This window comes from Enoplosus armatus, chromosome 2, assembly GCF_043641665.1.
Source record: "Enoplosus armatus isolate fEnoArm2 chromosome 2, fEnoArm2.hap1, whole genome shotgun sequence".
Lineage (NCBI taxonomy): Eukaryota > Metazoa > Chordata > Actinopteri > Centrarchiformes > Enoplosidae > Enoplosus > Enoplosus armatus.
Genome location: NC_092181.1, coordinates 3,626,020 through 3,640,897, shown reverse-complemented (window position 1 = coordinate 3,640,897; position 14,878 = coordinate 3,626,020). Strand labels below are relative to the sequence as shown.

The 14,878-nt window shown below is 45.4% G+C and overlaps 1 protein-coding gene across 1 annotated transcript in view; it reads right to left on the bottom strand.

Annotated features, from left to right (window-relative positions):
- LOC139298089 (xylosyltransferase 1-like) overlaps nucleotides 1–14,370 on the bottom strand; it is a 70,826-nt gene extending 56,456 nt beyond the window's left edge. Inside the window, exon 1 of the mRNA XM_070920937.1 lies at nucleotides 14,077–14,370. Coding sequence (XP_070777038.1) covers nucleotides 14,077–14,370 — 294 coding nt within the window. The remainder of the gene's footprint in view (nucleotides 1–14,076) is intronic.
- Between the last annotated feature and the right edge of the window lie 508 nt (nucleotides 14,371–14,878).

Below are 14,878 nucleotides of genomic sequence, written 5' to 3'. Positions count from 1 at the left end.
TTTTATTAGGTTTTTTTCTCAGCTCAAGGTCCACTTGCTCGCTTATTCTGGAGCTCTCTGCCACATCACACGATCTTCATCAACAGATGGTGCTCAGTATAACGGAGAGTTTGAGCATCCATTAATCCACTGACTCAAACGAGCAAACTCCATCTGCTAATGAGGACCATGTGACACGGCTGAAAGCTCCAGGGTATGCAAGTACGTGGACCTTGAGCTGAGATCGCTCCGTCAAGTGCTGTTTCATACCACAAATCATGTACTGGTTTTAGAAAGATGGATAAGACCTTAATCCACTGAGACACTGAGGAGTGGAACAGTTTTTACAGGTTTCTGATCATTGTCTGTTATGTGTGCGAGTGCATCCTCAACTCAGAACACATAGTAGTTAGTGGGAACAACAAAAACTGAAAGATGTACACTGGAGTGAAAGTCTGACACCGGTGAGGTGGGGGATGAATTTGACCGCCTGGTGCTCCTGTCTCAAAGTGCCTGAAATTAGATAGAGAGGCCAAATCAGGTAGAGTGGTAAAAGCTGCAGTGTCCTCAACAACCAAATGGTGCACTAACGACGGAGACATTGCCATAACACAGACAATCAGAAACCTGGATAATGACACAATCACGCATTCAGGGATACGAATGACCATAACCAGGTTTCCCTATGCTCTGTGTAAATGTCATATGCCAAATATAATCAATACCAGGAAGGAATGGTTTGACATTTTGAGAAATACACCACTCTTGTCTGGACGGTATGTAGCTGACGGTTAGCTTAGCATAAAGGTGTGGAAATGGGGAAACAGCTAGCCTGGCTCTGTCCAAAAGGTAACAGAATCTGCCTCCTCTAAAGGTCACTAATGAAATAATGTTGAAGGATTCCTTTAACCAGGACACTAACTGTCTAAATGTATCTATATGTGGAGCTTCTTGGCACTGTCACCAGGCAGCATTGTAACCACCAACCTCCCCACCAGGCGTTAAGCAGAATAATTTCAGCAGAAATAATATATACGCTATAATCCGAGTCTATTAAGGAAAAAAGGAAAAATAAGAATGAAAAAAAAGGTAGCAGAATAGTTTTGAGAAGCTAATAAACCTCATGCTCATTAATCTCCATTGCGGCCATTGGACATAATGCCGGCGAAAACATCGTGCCACTCCTTTGATTATTCTTCGCACCTTAGAGCAACACGCTCACATCAGGCAAATAGTTACAGACTCATTACGGTCCTCCTCTATTGCTGTTAAACTGCAGTCATTTGTGTCTTTTAGGCAAATAGACTGAGTGCAAAAGCAAGCAGATGGGCCCTGGCTGCATTGTAATTGCCTTGACCAAATCTAAGACAATTATGTCTGCATACACTACATACCTCCGCAACACATGCATACTGTATGTGCAAGACGTATTCATCTATCCCGTGGATAAACTCAGAGTTACATAAAGAGATTGTGGTAGGCCTATTTGCCGGAGTAAAACGGATTTCACTCGCAGCAGTTAAGGGAGAAACTTCAGGACAAAGAGAGAAGTCAACCCCCCCCCCCCCCCCCCCCCCCTGCAAAAGCTAAACTGGTCATTCGGAGGAGAGAGAGAGTGAGAAAAAAGAGCAGTATTGTTCTTTGTTTGAGCTCACACACACACACACACACACAAAAAAAACAAATAGAGTGCTGACACCAATAAGCAGTCAATGATTTTCCTAATGGTTCTCTTCTATGGAAAGGCAATTCTCATGAGGATGGTTAAAGCACTGAAAGCCATGTGTAACCCCCCCCCCCCCCCCCCATTACTAGCTCTCTCTCTCTCACACACACACACACACACACAGGCACATACAGAAAAACACACTCAAGTCTAAAACCCGTCTTGGCAAGCGCTCGCTTTCCTTTAACCTCTTTTTCTCTTTACATCTGAGTCCGTCTGTCTGGCAGTGCATTAACCCTCTGCCTCAGTTTTTTCCCCTTCAAGCCACAACCTTTTACTTGCCTCATAATTTAACCAACTTTCTAATATTGCTCACTCTTTCTCGTTCTTTCTCACGTTTACATGAACATGCGCACACACCTTTAACAAACTGCAAATGGCATGGAGGGAAACACAGAGGCCTCTATGAGAGTTTGAAGTGTGCTGGGAACGTGAGGATATTTTGTAACAGAATGGAGAGAGAAGGACTAAGTGAGAGCTTATGAGTTAAATGTTCAAAGTCGATGAAATCCAGACTGTTTTCTAAAAAAAAAAACTCAAACTGTTGCACAAAAATGATCAAGCCTCCCGCTTCCTGCCACAGAAGCCTTAAGTACGTAGCAAAAAGGCATTTGACATTGTGCCCACACAATCACCCATCCTAATTATCTTCTCTTCCTCTGCCCCCCCCCCTTTCCCCTACGCACACACACATGCACACACGTTTTTTCCCCCGTACATTGTAATTTCTGTATACCTCTGAGGCATGGCGTCCAATGGAACGGAACAGAAACGGGAAGGATGGCTGGAGACAGATGAGAGGAGCGAGTAGTGGCGAGGACGGAGCGAGAGAAGAGTGAAAGAGAGAGGAAATGGGAATAAAATAAGTGGAACGAGAGCAATTGACGGGAGAGAGAGCGAGCGGGAGTCGAGTGAGAGAGCAGGTCAACTCCGGCGGCGGCGGCGGCGGCGGCGTGGAAGCGTCTGCGGAGCGTTGCTGATGTGATGGCACGATGATGATGGTGTTGATGATTCACCGCTGGTAGGAAATCAGAGAGAAGAACGTATTATTATCAAGCAGCTCAATTACAGCGCAATTTCTCCCCGGCAGCGACAGCCTCTGCAGGGCTCCTCATTGAAGCTGATTTGGGAGGCCTGCGGCGTCTGGAGGACCAGGGAGCGACTCAGCGGCAAGACATCCCCACTCGAGACGGGGGAAGAAGAGGAGGCAGGAGAGGGCGACCGGAGAGAGGAGGAGTGGGAGCACGCAGGGATGAAGAGCCTGAGGAAGTCGTCGAGGAGAGGGGCGCGAACGTGGCAGCGTTCAGGCGCGCGTCTGCGTAAAGAGCCCCGCACTCGAGGAGAGACAGGCAGGAGGGACAGACAGGAGGGACAGACAGGATGTAAATGCACCGCTGATGGAGAAAACACCTGCTCAGTAATGACTACGAGCTCTCCGGCTGGTCCTGGTGCTTTAACATGAATACTGAAGTGCAGCTATTCATGTGGTGCACAGAGTGGTTTATAATTTTATTTACTCTCAAATTGTGTGTGTGTGTGTGTGTGTTGTGCATGAGCCGAGGATAGAGGCCTTTCAGTGTGTGTGTGTGTGTGTTTGTGAGAGGGAGATTGTGTGGGTGAGTGTTTTTTTCTTTCTTTGCTGTGCAGGAAAGAAAGAGTATTTCATGATTTTATGCATTCTGTAGGTGTGCGCCTTCAGCACCGAGGGGACGCAGGAGAGCGCGTGGGAGTGTGTATGCACGTGTACGCGTCTGTGTGGATGTTTGCAGGTGTGTGCATCTAACTAACTCTTGCGTCCTGGCCGTCTGCAGCGTACCTTCCAACGTACCTTCCAGGCTGCCCTGAGGCAAAGGCAACTTCAGCTGAACTGCTTCACTGACCTCCCAGCGGGGGATTATTCGTTGACCTTGACCATAAACACAAACCTTGATTCTCTCACATGCAATGTACCGGTGACTGTGTCATGCGTGCGTAATGGGTGAAATAAGCAGTAATTCTGTAGCTATGACATTCTGAACCAAACACCACCCTATAACCACATCTAAGGTATTCTTACAGGAGATATTTACCACTTGAATCCTAATGTGTTCCTTTAATCATCCTTTTATGTAGCTTTACAGCTGCACTAATGGCTCAAATGACTGTGTAATGTCAAAGGTGTAACCCACAGATTAACATCACCCAAATCCCCTCAGCTCTACAGAGTAGCATCTCTCAGCTGTCACTGTTTTTGTTTTACGCCCCTGTAACTTAACTAGGTTTTGATTCACTCTCATCAAGCTCGTCTCCAGGCGCAGCAGGAAGCTATTTGCTGTAAAAAATAAAAAAAATAAAAAAGCTCTGATAAACCCACGGTACACTACCTGCCCAGCACCAAATAGCACGGTGGAGCATTTAGCAGCTAAAGAGACGGTTGGTGGAGACCAAAATGAGAGCGATTATTGAACTTTCATTCATCACGTGGCCAGACACAACTCCAAATGAATGTTACCATTTCTGCGTGTCTGCTGGATGTAAATAAGCAACTCTTTGTTCGCCATATTAACTATAATGTGATAATATGTAAATGTTTTCTTTACAGTGTGTTGCGCTGCCACTAAGGGGACAAAACATGATGTATTCCTTATCTGTTCTCTCCTCAGTTCTCAAAAGTTCTCAAATATTAAATGTTGTCCAAACACTAGTACACATACAGGAACAGGAATTATCTGATCAAATAATAAATTACTAAATCGCTAATAAATACTACAGTCAATAAGATTAGAAAACCGACCAAACATTTGACGCCATGTTACAGTACTTGACAGTTCTAATCTACTAATGAAAATTGTAAATGCCTTTTGCATCATTTTCTACATATTTCTAGGGTTGCTGTAGGGTTGAATAGCATTACAAAACACAACAGTAGTTCTCATTTCAAATTTCATGAGCCACACTGAAATAATTACTTTAATTAAATGATTAGGGTGAATAATTAAACCTGTGGAATCACAACCTGTTTTAAGTGGGAGTGGAGATCTGGGATCAGTGTTTCCCCTATACGCACCGAACCGCACCGATACGCTCCGTCTTATCTCTTTAGAAACGAACGTTATATTATTTTGTACTACGGACGCTTCATATCCAGGTCAATTCACACACCTGTGACTAAAGCATATAAATGAGAAACTTTGCACAACAGTTCTAACAACAAGCACCGGGTAGATGTCGACAATAAAGAAAGCAATGCTGATTACGGATTCAGGATTATCATTCACTGAAGGGAAAACAATCCTGCAACTTCACACGAGTATACAATAAGGCCCTTTCAGACACAATGTGACAACAGCACCACTGCACTCTGAAACCCATTACTTCCAATGGCTTGCGCCACACGACGACAGCTGTTTGCTGCAACTAGGTTGAACTATGGGGAGAGAGAAGTGATGTTCAAGACACTGTATGTACTTAGGCTTCTGGTGCCGATAGACACAGAGAAACCTCCCGGCAGGGTGCGCTTTGAGAGCACACAAATATTTTTTCCGCACAAAAAAAGGCATTTTTGCTTCACCTCCACTTCTACAACTCCATCCTCGGGGAAACACTGGGGATTATTGGTCAGATTCCCTCAACCGTCCTCTTCAGTATAGTCCTAAATCAAAGCTCCTATTTAGAGATGCTTGATAAAACCAGCTTGATCAGTCTTGGCATCAGCTTACCTCTAAATCCTAAACATCACCAACAGAGGGGAAAATTACAGACCCGATCCCTGCATGCGTGGAGGCCATTTGGACTCAGGTTGGTTTCCAGAAACGGCCTCCAACCACACCGTCTATGCCAGCCAGGCCCAAGCTACACTAACAAGCCTTCCAACCAACCCGGGTTCCCCTGAGGATTACGCCGGGATTTGAGTCGACGTCGGATTTGTAGAAGGGATGAGACGTTTATCTTTTCTTTTTCCCCCCAAACATTTCTTCCTCCAGCTTTCTTCTGTCTTGCATATCTGTCTCTCTTTCTCTGACTGTCTCTATCTCTCGTCCTTTCTTTCGCCCCTCACTTTCTCTCTTAATCACAGATAGAGACAAGTCTTCTGGGCTGTTGGCATTCTGCTCCAGTAGTGAGAGGAAGAAAAAAGGAGGAGGAGGAGGAGGAAGAAGAAAAGGGCCGCTGTCAGTTCCTCTCCTCTTGCTCCACGGGACTCGAGGGACAAAAGCTTTCCCTGACAGGTCGGATCGCCCCTATCTCTACCCAGCCGACGTATCATCACCCTGTGTCCTCGCCAAACTGCCACGTCCTCCTTTCTCTTTCTGTCACAAACCCCCCTGTCTTATTAGAATAACACAATTCATGGGGATTAGTGTATGGTGTGTTGAGGAGGAGATAGCAAGGCAGTGGCTCATGCTCACTGTCATTAGTCTGTGTGGGTGTGAATATATGTTCATGTGCATTTGGGTGTTACATGTGGATCAGCATGTTTGCATGCACTGCAGCGATTTCCAGAGAAGTGGGCAATCTGCCGTATGCTTCCCCAATGACAAGGCTGTCAAGTGTTTTTCACTGTGATGTGACCATTAAGGTTGAGAGACACACACACACACACACACACACACACACACACACACACACACACACACACACACACACACACACACACTCCCTACCGTCTAATGATCCCCTACAGAAGTCCATTCATGGTGAGTGCTGCAGGGGCTACAATATAGATGCTATAGATACAGTACCTGACCCAATAGGAATAGGCTAGTGCAGCTTGCCATCATGTCACACCTCCCAGCTTGGCAGCTTACACTACAAGGAGAAAATTCACTTATGTTCCATTACAAGAAAAAAATGATCCTCCCTAAAATACAAGTCTCCACAGAATTTGTGTATCGAAACACAATCAATAAAACACTACACTTTTTACAACTTTTAGCCCCTCTGCTGGCTATAAATAAAGGTTAGAGGCTGCAGAGGTTGTATTTTAGCTGCAGTAATTTCCGTGTCTCATGCTCACAGGGAATCAGTACATTCATACATGTTTTCACAGCAGGAGTAACGGTGGCCTCTCCCTGGCAAATCTGTGTCCTCCTTTGAGTACTTCATGACAAAATAAGCATCAATCAAAAAAATATACTTATTATTTATTAAAGGTTTAACACTCAAAAACTCAGTTAATATCTGCTTCATCAGACGGCGTGGGTGTCATTTGACTAACAGTGCTTGTAAACTGTCGTCACACTTTGATTTCAAAGTTGCGATTGCTACACATGACATCACTTTTTTTCCAACTGAGCCACCCACTTCAAACTAATGAAAAGAGCACAGACAAAACGACGATACCGAAGTCTCTTCTATCTGTTTCTGTAGGAGTGTTGCTCTTAATAAGAAGCTGATCAGGGACTTTTTCTTAGTTCAAATGCTGTTTCTTCAGTTCAGATTAGGCTCAGAGACACATGCTGTGTGCATGGGCTTAAAAATAAAAAGCAGATCATACAGTACTCTATACAGAGTCTTAGTTTTCAATTTGCTTTTTTATTGTATTGAAAATTGTACCTAAGGACCAGATATCACATCTTATCTGGGCCCAGTGGCAAATGATCTAGAACCAGTATCCCACGTTCAGAGGCTGAAACAAGAGACAGATCAAACCACTGCGGTGAGTTTACAATAGAGTCCTTTTTTTTTAAAACATTTCTTTTTACTGAGCAGTTCAATGTGATTCCAAATTACGTAATTCAAGTACAGCGTCTTACAGCGGTTGGCACTGATCTATTTTTATAAAATACAGCAGATCTATTTAAAGGGATAACCCTGCAACTACTAAACAGCAAGGGAGTTGAGCGATTAGCCTAATAACCCCTCCATATGGTGATGGTCTAGTCAAGACCTGTGTGTGTGTGTGTGTGTGTGTGTGCAGCCTTTTAGCTCTGCGCTAAACATCAACATGGATACCCGACTTCAGATAAAACTAATTCAGGCCCCCCCCTCCCCATCTTCCTATCTCCCTCTCTATGTCTCTCCCTCTGTCTCTCTCTCAGGGCTGTCTGCTAAGCCTCTTACCTATGGGATTATTGGCAACGCTAGGTATTATATAGCTTCATTCATCTGGATGATGCGTTATTAATGTGTTGGGGAATGAAACCATCTGTAACGGCGGCAGAGGATGATGGGAGGATGAGGGGAAGGGGGGGGGGGCAAGCTGTCTCACAGAGGCAGGAGAGAGACGGCTGGGCTGGAGTTGTGGTGATGTTGTATGTGTGTGTGTGTGTGTGTGTGTGTATGTGTGTGGAGGGTGGGTTGACACAGAGCGATGCAACTCTAATTGGTGGTAATGGTGAGGTTTGTTTGAATAGACTTGACAGGAAAGAGATGAACGGTAGTTATGATCTTTGATTTTTCAGTTTTACAGATGAGGCATACAAAGGCATCAAGCTGAGCACAAAGCACACACAGACAAGCAGCCATACACACGGTCTAACAGGAGACAGAGAAAGGATAGTAAGTTGTGTGTCTGTTAAGCCCCTTTCAGACACGCACATTACTCTAAAGTAGTGGGCTTTCAAACATACAGACAGGTGATAAATTAAAGGGGAAATCTGAATAAATGAGCTGAGAAACATAACAGATGCCCCTGCTTCCACACAGGATGCGAGGGGTCACATATGCTATGACCCAACTGAACACCTACGAGAGATTTTTGACGAACACCACCATCATCAAAACACCAAATGAGGAAATATCTTTTGGCTGGTATGTTTAAAAATAAGTAGAGCACCAGAGACTTGGAGAATCTATGACAAGGAGCCCTGAAGCGGTCCAGGAGGCTTGTGGTGGCCCAGGACCTTTCAAAATTTTTCGTTTTGTCACCCATCTGTAGGTCTCTGTTCCAGAAAAGCTCCATGTTGACTCTTTCCAAACATTATGGATGGAGCAATGCTTGTGCGATTACACTGATTCATCTTATAGTCAGTAAGACATCAGAAAATTGAGAAAAATGCATGTCAGAATCTCCCAAAAGCCCAAAGTGATATCTTCATATTGCTTGTTTAGTCCAACCAACAGTGTAAAACCCAAGATATTTCATTGACAATTATACAAAGCTGAGAAAAGCAGCGGATCCTCAGATTTGAGAAGCTGGAACAAAAGAAAAGAAACTGAACACCAGTCCTATTCTTCATAACTGCATTACTTTGTGAGCTATTTCTAAGTAGAATACTTTACATATTGTGCTGATGTTCAACCCTCAACACACTGTTTGCTATTAACTTGATGATGCAGTTATCCATTTGCCCCATTAAATATAACATGATAATGGAACCTGCTCTGCTCTCATATCCTAAGCAAGAGTCAACATAATTGGCAGGTCTGCGTGAGTCATGCCAGTGTGTTTTCTGCTCCCGAGTGTATGCATAGTATTTCTAACACCCTGACACTTGTTGAATAGTTAAACGGCTGTTCCTCCTTCACACAAAGTCAGCAAAGAGACAGAGGGGTACAGAGTGAGAGAGGCCGCTGCCTCCTCTGTAAACAGATTACACGGACGCCACGCTGAAGAGGCCTGCAGTACATTCAGCACCTGTGTTAGAGGGAGTGTTTCGCAGGTAAGTGTTTCCGTTGTGATGTTTGAGCTGCTATGGATACCCAAACTTTCAGCCTACAAACTACACAGTCTGAAGTCTTAGGATTCCATATTGATGCTGATATTTTGCATATGAGAAGGATCATCTCGGTGAAATAACACGACAGGGTTTTAACAATATACTGCATTATGATAATAATAAAATGTTTTTCCCGTTGCAGGTTTTGAAGACGGGAGGTGTCATGTATACAAATTACACTTCAACATCAAAGTGTCTTGGATTTTTCGATGCGTCTCTTTCAAGTCTGAGGTGTATACTTCCACCCTAAGATCTCAATGTGTTTCCACCTCTCTCCAACACTAACGGCACTTTGGAAAAGAAGCTCTCTGTGTACTAAATCACAACGACAGATGGATGGACTGATGGGCAGGCTGTACTTCACTTTTCCTTCATTACAGGTTTTACAAAGTAACACTTTATTGATGTAATGATTGGGGACGTTTGAAATTTTAAATCACACAGTGCATCTCCTGGGTGTCTCTGGACTGTAATTATGTATGTTCAAAGGTCTGTTTAAAACAGAATAGCTCACACTCCAAGACGATTTACTTTCAGGGAGTGCCAATTTAACTGCCAATTACCACCACTAAAGTGGCATTGCTATGATACCAAAACCGGCAGTGACAGTGACTGGCACTTGAAATGGTACTGGAACAAACTACACTGCCAGAAACGCAATGTGAAGAAGAGCTGAACGTGAAACACCGGGGGGGGGGGGGGGGGGGGACAGGCGACGGAGTCAATGAAGAGACTTTCAGGGAATGAAAAATGAGAAGGCTGGCCCTTAAAAAAATGTAGCACCATTAACCATGTCACACCACACAATACACAATAATACTTTAGCAATACTCCAAATATAAACTCTAAACTAATGTTAATGTAGAATTGACGCTCCTCTGCTGCTTCACTTGAGTGGATACATTTCCGGAAAAGACGAGTGCCTTTTCTCGCACATTCTGTGAATTTGGAATTCATACTGATCATTACAAACGGAAATACTTTATTTTGTTCCCTCGTTCAAACTGTTGTTCAAATTTCAAGCTGGCAGCCCTAATACATATTCACAAGCAGACAAGTCACACACCTTGCAGCTAACAGGACTGCGTTAGCGATGACTGTACAAAGCCCTCGTCACAACCTATGTCGTCGCACTAAGTGCAGATTCAAAAATAGGAAATTGGAAAAAAAGGGACTCATACTTTGTGAGTGTGTGTGTGTGTGTGTGTGTGTGTGTGTGTGTAACTATAAACGCATCCGTATATGTGGGTGTGTTTGTGTGGAGCTGCTTCCCTTCGTCTACGTACATACATATATAATTCTGGGTGTTAGTGTGAGTGCTGGTGTGCACAGTGCGTGTGTGTCTGTGTGTGAGTCAGTGCTGTGATCATGGACACAGTGGGATGAATCACATTGTGGTTGTGGTGGCGGTTGGAGAATAGACTGGTAGTAACAATAGATTTCGGCAAAGCTCCTAAATGCAAAACACATGTACAGTGCATTGTTCCTTGTACTGGACATGATTTCAATTCCAACGATAATCACCAACATGACTGGAGAGTTTACTCAGTTATTTCATTTTCTTTAATGTTAATTCTTCTAATTCATCTAAGAGCTCATTTATTCTCATTAAATCCTGGAAAAACAGCTTCAAAGACTTCGATTGCAGTTATTAAAAGTAGCCACCATTGTAAAATAAGAAGTGTTGTTTAAAAGTTACATAAGAACATTAATATCAGGGTATTAACGGTCATATATGGGAGCTGATGAGACAGGCGTTGGCGGCTTTCTTCGACAGTTTCCCCTCTCCGACACAGAGAGTACAACATCCTCTGTCAGTCACATACTCTTCAAGTAAAATATCTGCTGGCACCCATTTCTTTGTACAAATTAGGTCTGCAGCAAAAGCCAAGTGAGCCACTGTGGGAAAATTAAAAGAAAACAGTGGTGAACGTCTTTATAATAAAATATAATGTATAATATTTTGTGGTTAAGCTCGTCATGTCTGTATCGTCACCATACTGAGGAACCATGTAAAAATAAACTGAGGTAAATGTGCATTTTCAGATGGTTTGTAAGTGCCTTCTCTGCCACTGGAAACCATTAGGAAAACTCAGTGCAATGGAAAAAGTGTACATCAGAGGTAATGTTACGTGTAATACCATGACTAATAGGGAAACTCTTTACAACACGTGTGAGCTGGACACCCGCTGGGCACATGGGGATCATGACAGTATATGACTACCGCGGCAGATGGAAAGAAAACGCTGACAACCAGATGTGAAGCTCGGAGCTGGATGCTTATCAAGGCTTTACTCAGTATTCTGCGGATGGTAGATTGGTTTAATTCTGGCACATTAACAGTTTTTCACATCCATCACCAGGACCGCCTTAATAAGCACCTATTAATAATAATTGTGATGCTATCTCCTGTAATAAACTGATGTCAGGCAAAACAAGACAGCCTAATTAACAAGTGTAGACGTTTGTGATGGGGAATCTGCAACAGGTAGCCACCGCCTGTGTGACTAGAGTTAACGCTCACAGCTGACATAATATCATTCATGTTTCATATCCAGATACATAAGGCAGTGGAGCTGTGGCGTCTATTGGACTAAAGAAGAAAGCATCTATGCTCTCTTGCAGCATTTCCCTCAAGAGACACAACAGGAGACAGCCACTAATGACAACTGTAGCTCCTGCCTGCTGGGATGACACACAAGCTATGCATAATGTTTCCATCCAACACAAGTTATCACATAGAAAACGCAGCTATTGTCATGCTGTAGCTTCTGGCTCATTCTATTCTGGATCAGAGCGCCGCTCTCCCCTCTCTCTCAGGCGTGGTGCCTCATATAGCATCAGTTGGCGCTTGTGCGTCAGCCTTAGGCTGGACAACTCTGCCTTGCCAAGCCACACACACACACACACACACACACACACACCGCCCACAAGGGAAGAAAGAATGAAAATGCAGTGATTAACCAGTTGAAGGGGAATGCATGTGGCCGAGGGCGGCCGGTTGAATGTTAAAAGTCCGGGGGCCACAGAACTGAAGGGAGCGACAATCAGACAGGCAGGCAGCAGGCGAGCTGACTGGCTGGTGGACTGACTGGCATGCAGGCTGTGTGAAGTGCCTCGAGGCGGTGAGGGATGAAAGCCCTTCTTTAAAAAGGTCATGGGTGCAGATCCGCTGTGTGTTTTAATAGTGAAACACATTTGGACAAATCGGTGTTGATGCAGCGTGAATAGGTTCTGACACAAGTGCCACAGTTCCTGTTATGTCACTGCGTTACTAATTCATGTACAATTCTTTTAGGAATGAGGCAGTGATCCCATACAACAGAACAGCAACAATGCCCTGACGTGTTATAATGTAAACTCACTGTTGAGTGCCACAGACACACTTTGAGTCCCTGCAGGACTGTTACAGTGATGACTCGTTAGTAGATTCTCCAAGTGGCCAAAAATAGACTCAAATACAACCCGTCCTTAGCGTGACTTTGTACTGTGGAGATGCCGGCAGGTGGGACAAACAGTCCTACCAGATGAAGGGAGTGAGTCACTGTAAAATCTGCGGAGGAGACAGATGATACAGTGCACGGCTCCGAGTGACTGACTGAGCGCGGAGGCCACAGCGTATCATGCCATATCAAAGGCGGTTATCTACTGGTTGCATGGTGGTTGAGGAGTAGGCTATACTTGAATGGCTGGCAGATTTGAGGAAGGAACGTTTGCCAGGACCAACAGCGTCCAATTTCTTTAGGGCAGCCTAACTGCTTGGGAGACCATGCGAGCAAGAAGCTCAAGAATTTAATTCCAGACATGAGGTTGTGAAAATTAATCACATTCGGCGCGGAAGCACTGTACAAGCACAAAACCTGCTCGGTGTGGAGCCTCCAGGGCACAGGGAGCAGTCAAAGGAGTCGACAAACAAACATTTGGATTTTCTGGGAGCCAATTCTTCCGTTTTCAGGGAGCAGAAGGTGGCATTAGCTCCTCTGCTCCCTGAATGGACACAGTTCCACATCTTTCGACTTCATGCATTCATTATGCATACAAGATGTTCATTATGCAGGTCTGCATGTTTGCTTTGGCTCCACAATCACATCTATCTTGACCTTTGAGTCTGGTGTTGCCACTACCAATAAAACTGTTTGTGTTGCCACAAACAACAGATGACTCTAATCTTTGTGTGCTCATCAAAAACAACTGCAAATTAGGTTAGGTTTCAATTTGGCCTTGCAGAGACAGTCGCTGCTGAGCCACGCAGCTACTGTATTTGACTTAAAACAGCAAATAGACCGTGACAGGTACAGGCTACAACCCCAGTCAGCGACTCAGCGCTCCAGGCGCCTCCTCAGCTCTGATACCTTCTGAGAGGATTTGCCCTGCCGTGCTACCATCCTGCCCCGGAGTGAACTGCACGCTGACTTCAGATTTCATACTCAGCTTTGGCATTTTAAAAACGGAGTCTGGACCGGAGTGCGTTCATTCAAACGGCGCAATGTGGCTCCTGTCCTCAGCACGCAGTCGGCTGAGGATGCTCGTTTCCCTGCGAGGCAGCCTCCGCTCAAGTGACAACAATCAAACGTGAATTCATGTTGAGGCCCGGCCGTGTGCTTGTCTCCCAAAAGGCGCAAACCGGAGATGTTTTGACCCGCCTGCCAACCCCTCCGGGCTTCATCCCCGGCGAGACAGTGTCTTTTTTAGCCTGGATATGATACGAACACATCGGCAGCGCTTCTGTCTTACCGGCTGCTGTATGTGGCGAGACGTCCCCTTCCCGGGCGGAGGAAGATGCTGCCGCTGCCGCCGCTGCTGCTGCTGGACCCCGTGCTGGAAATAGTCGCTGCCAGCGGCTTTGTTGCCTGCGACCCGGTCCCTCTTCTCCCGCACGTTGGAGCCTCCGTTTTCCCTGTCTTCGCCGGAGTCGAGGCTGCTGAAGTTCCACACAATCAGCGTCTGCACCAGCAGCACCGTGAGGGCTGCTATCAGGGCGGACCGCGACCGGCGGGCCAACCTGCGAGCACACAAGCCGCCAACCATCTTCGCAGCGGGCTGCACGGAGCTGGAGGACCGTCTGTGGCTCTGCGCAGCGCGACGGGAGGAAGGAGTGGAAGTAAGAGGGAGGACGAGGAGGTGGTGGGGTGTGTGTGTGTGTGTGGTGGTGGTGGGGGGGGGGGGGGGGGGGGCTTTACGGTGGCGAAGGCGAGGAGGAGCATCGAGAAGGAGAGGCAGAGGGCCACCGTGTGGTGGAACTCAGGCTACTGTAGGACTCACTGTCTGTCCTCTGTGTGACGAGAGACACCGTAAATGATCATCTTTTTGAGATTCTGATAATCACCAAATAAATATATGTAATACAAATATGCTCAATATCATTCTGAGGCAGAGAACAGCTGTGTTGTCGGCCCTTCAGGGGTTCTTGACAGACACGCTGGTCCCATCAGGGGCGTAGCACAGGAATCCTGGGTCCCCTGATATAATATCGCCTCGGGCACCTTTTAACTAATTCCAACATCCCAGTGGAGTTTTTGTCGGGCGTCTCTAACTT